Source organism: Haplochromis burtoni, unplaced genomic scaffold, assembly GCF_018398535.1.
Source record: "Haplochromis burtoni strain Fernald_Lab_line unplaced genomic scaffold, NCSU_Asbu1 Contig_251, whole genome shotgun sequence".
Lineage (NCBI taxonomy): Eukaryota > Metazoa > Chordata > Actinopteri > Cichliformes > Cichlidae > Haplochromis > Haplochromis burtoni.
In genome coordinates, this window is record NW_024582612.1 from 481,243 (window position 1) to 485,794 (window position 4,552).

General features: G+C 43.8%; 1 protein-coding gene across 6 annotated transcripts in view; it reads left to right on the top strand.

The window, feature by feature from the left end:
• Positions 1-4,552, top strand: part of adck1 (aarF domain containing kinase 1) — a 94,503-nt gene that overhangs the window by 63,486 nt on the left and 26,465 nt on the right. For all 6 annotated transcript variants that reach the window (XM_042227255.1, XM_005938689.2, XM_005938687.2 and 3 more), the window contains 2 exons: positions 1,898-2,047; positions 3,107-3,304. In XM_042227255.1, the coding sequence (XP_042083189.1) occupies positions 1,898-2,047; positions 3,107-3,304 (348 nt within the window). The remainder of the gene's footprint in view (positions 1-1,897; positions 2,048-3,106; positions 3,305-4,552) is intronic.

Sequence of the window (4,552 nt, forward strand, 5' to 3'; positions counted from 1 at the left end):
GGCGATATCTTTCCTCAGCGAAGCCAGCAACTCGACCTTGAGAGCCTCAATATCAGGATTAGCTTGACATGTGGGGGACTTTGCAGGAGACGACGGCTCACTCGAGGGTGTGGTCGCGGTTTGCAAACTAGGCCTCAGTTGTGTTTGAATAGTACTGCGGGTTTTAACATTTTTTGCTGCCATTTTACGCCGGCCCGAGTAAAACTTCTCAACAAGACAATCCACAAACCAAAACAGGACTGGAAATATGGCCAAAACGCACGAATAAATAACAATTTAATCGAAATCAGCGGGAGCGCCCAGACTCGCGTCCTACTCCATCAAAGCTCAACCGGAAGTCCCTGACTATTGTATTTTCTAAAACCTAAAGAGAATTATGGATTTGATCAACTGGTCTCTGAATGCTATTGACACCCTTTTCTCAACGGGAAGTCTGGGCTCGGGAGAGCCCGAGTGCCCTGGAGGTACTTTCCCTGCCGCATACATGATGGACAGGTGGCAGACATGGAGGATCGTGTGCCTGGCGTGACTGTCGATCGAGGACGCTGAAGATATCTACCTATTTGGAAGCATGATAACAGGGTTCTTGCTGATCGGAGCTGGCTTGGCCCTGGCTTATCGGAGAATTAAGAAAGCGGAACCAGCTGTTCAAACCCCCACAAGACTGTCCACTGGGATTGAAATGATGGGACGAGGCGCGACCTCTCAGAAAGGGCTCACTGAGTGCAGCACGGTTAAGACCTTGGAGAAGCTTACAGCTGCCGTGAATACTCAGAATAAGACCTCTGAGCGTACATTGGATTACATCAGGGAAAAGTCCACTTCAAACAACACCTCTGAGTGGTAGTCAGATTACATCTTGGAGCAGCTGACTGCGGTCGTGAGGTCTCAGAATCTGCTCTTTGAGCACAAGAATGACAACACCACGGAGCACAAGTTTGATAACATCATGGAGAAACTTGCGGTTCTCCAACGGGAGATTGAGAGACCAGTGTTGGAGTGTTAAAGAACAGCTTTGAAATTCTCATGACCATCATAATGCGGCTATCCCATCAGCGCCAGCTGTGGGCTCAAAGCCGGAGCTGAACAACAACACCCTGATAACGACTGTGTTGAGTCTGTTCCTTCCCATCCCATGCAAGGCCACCTGGGTTGGCTGGAAGACTGTTTACTTAGCCTGGCAGGGCGAAGGACACTGTCTCAGCTGAACTATGGACACGCACACACATACATATACTGATACTGATAAGCACTCACTGACGCATCACCCTCCCTACCCCGGATCCAACGCCACCTCCAACGCTTACCTCCCCTCTGATGTGGACATCGGGTCAGCTGGAGGCGCAGTCGAAAGATTGCAGCGGTCCCAGATCAGATGTACACACTGGAACTCTTTCCCATGTTGCTGTCTGTGTTTATTGTTCTATGGTGTGTTGATATCTGTGCATTCCTGTATTATCCTTCTGTGTTACACATTTCGATGTTTTTTTCCTCGCTACCTAGCCTGACCTGTCTCCCCAATGTGATGTTTGTATTGTATGTACGGTCGGCAAGGTCTGTCATCTCGGTTGTGGGCAAAAGACCTGCAACTGACAAATAAAGGCCATCTCTCATCTCTCATCTCACCTGATTAGTAGGTTAGTGCTTTTCCTGCCATCAGCTTTGAAGGCTTTTTTTCCCTCTTTGTCTTTGTAGTAATTAAACTGCATTTTTCTTGGACTCACTGCCATCAGACTCATTTATTTCTTCTGCATTTGGGTCAAAAAGACAGAAAAACTTCTACATTTTCTTTCTTGAACAGCACAAACCAAGAACTGCTGAACTCTTAGTTTAAGCTTCTTCTCTCTTCTTCTTTTTCTGATTTAACTTTACACATTCCCCTTCATGTTTTCAACAGATCTCAGAAAACCTGGGCAAGATGTACAGTGAAATGATCTTTGTCCACGGCTTTGTTCACTGTGACCCCCACCCAGGCAATGTGCTGGTCCGAAAGTGTCCGCAGACCAAAAAGAACGAGATTGTTCTGCTTGATCACGGCCTGTATCAGGTGGGAAATCTCGATCTTGCCTGTGCAGAAAGAAAATGCCATTTGTTCCAATATTGCTGTCCATTTTTCATGCTGTTGGCTGAGGCCTTGAGTCAAAGGGTAGACAGCTAAGATGCACATGAAAAATAAACATACACACTTTAACAGGCACACTTTTATTAGAGCTACACAGGATAAAAGCTTTTTGATAAACAACTCATTTGATGTTGTTCTCAGCAGAGTGCTGTCTTTGAATGCACCACCGCCTTAATAATACCGCCACATGTGTGCACTCATGTCCTAGACACACAAACAAACACACACACTCCTTGATTATTAACACACTCGTTCTTTCAAACACCCACAGTCTGATACAGACATGGACCATTCTTCCATAAGTTTATTTTCTGCCGATTTCTTTGTGCATAAAGAGGATTTTAGTAATAAATATGCAACTCCATCATTTTTGACACACAGTACCAGTACACAGAGACTTCCCTTGGATCGTAATAGCACCAATTTATTCCTAATGATTTGAGATTTCATCTGTGATTTTGGAGAAGAATATTAATCAAGTTAAGATAGACACACACTCATGTTCAGTGTTATTACCAGTAGGATACTATGCAGGGCTTTTGTGCTCCAAGTGCTGGGGTTGGTAAATGGTTCTTAGCAGGGGGATTAAATATGCCTAAAGTAAGAAATGCATTAAGAGATGAAGCAGATTTCTCTCTTTTTGTAACCCTAAGCCCTAAAAGCCTGAAGAGACACTGTGGTAACTGCTTGGACACCTTGGTTTGTGAATGTGATAACTTCAAACTTCAAATCTCAGTGACCTCGACGTCAGAAGTCAAGTTTTCTGAAAAAAATGTGAATGCATTAACCCAAGAAGGAAGTCCCCTAGGATGTTCAAGTTGATACCACAGGTGCATCTACTGAAAATCTCAGATGGGTTCAAGTCTCAGTGACCTCAGTGATCTACTACAGTGTAAAACAGTGAATATAGTACTGGTATTACTGCCCAGTCTCTTACCTGTGAACCAGTCACTCTTAATCACATATTCTCTGCTGCCTCCATAGGTTCTGCAACCAGACTTCAGGTTGAACTACTGTCAGCTGTGGCAGGCTTTGATTAAGGGCGACATGTCAGGGGTGGAGCGTTACAGCCGCAGACTGGGCGCTGGGGATCTGTACCCCCTCTTTGCCTGTGTACTGACTGCTCGGTCCTGGAAGGCGGTGAATGCCGGTATTAGTTCTGTACCTGTCACCCGTTCTGAGGTATGAACTTGTACACACTCAAGCTTACTGTTACTTCATCATCTTATCCTCTCAATTTGACCTGAAACCATGACAGACTGCTATTACTGTTTTATTACTACTGCTGTGAACGTTAATAAGAGTAAATTGTAGTGTAATGGATCATTTTAGGTTTTGGCTTTGACACCGTTGCTGGGTTGATTGTACATTGGTCCATTGGTAATGCCTCAGCGCTCCAGTAGGGGGATTCATGCAAATAAGAAAAGAATGCAATGATTTGCAAATGAATTCAACCCATATTTTATTTGCAGAAACACAGAAACACAGAAAATACATCAAATGTTTAAACTGAGAAAATGTACCACTTAAAAACAAAAAGCAAACGATATGATGAAGACAGCGAGACAAAACACAATGAGGGTACAAATAACTGCAGAAGTTAACACAACTGCTGGGAACACACAGGTCCAAGCAACTGGGAAATGAGACTGGGAAACTAAAACTGAATATTAAACACACAAGACAAGGGCTACCAAAGTCAGAGAGGAAATAACATAACGGAATACCTAACACAGAGACGAAGGGAAGTGGAGAACTATGGCTGTAAAATTACAAGAGTGTACAGAACCGACAATATCTATAACTGGGGAATAAATACAAATGGAGTACACTATGGTCTACAGGGATAGAAGAGAGAAAACTGTACATAACTGAACATAAACAATGAGTCCAAAATATACAAAATGCTTCGTCAGAGATCCAGGACCCTGACAGAAGCAACAAAACCGTCCTCTCAAAAATATGTTGTCTTAATAGGAGCATATGTGGCCTGTAAACCTGTACTATTCAGCAGGCATGGTGCCTTTCCAGATGTGTACTAATGTACCTCCATGCCACCAGAGATGCAGGCTTCTGAACTGAATGCTGATAATAAGGTCCATCTCCAGTTTATGGTGGAGGACACATTCATTTTGTTGGTACATGGACTGTTATTTTTTTCAATACCTGCTCGGTCAACATTCAGTGAAATTCAGAACAACAACTATCAGGAATTTCTTACAGTCCAATTATTGCTACAAAAAATAAAACGACAACAAAAAGCGAAACAAGATACTGTACTGTGATCCAGTGATCCAGAGATAGAGCAACAGGTTGTTCTTGTGCTGCCATGATTAGTGCCTCTGTGCTGTCTTTCAGTCCAGCCTTGTCCAGCCACTGGTAGGATTTCTGGATATCAGCCACCTCCTCTATCTGCCGGTGGTACATACC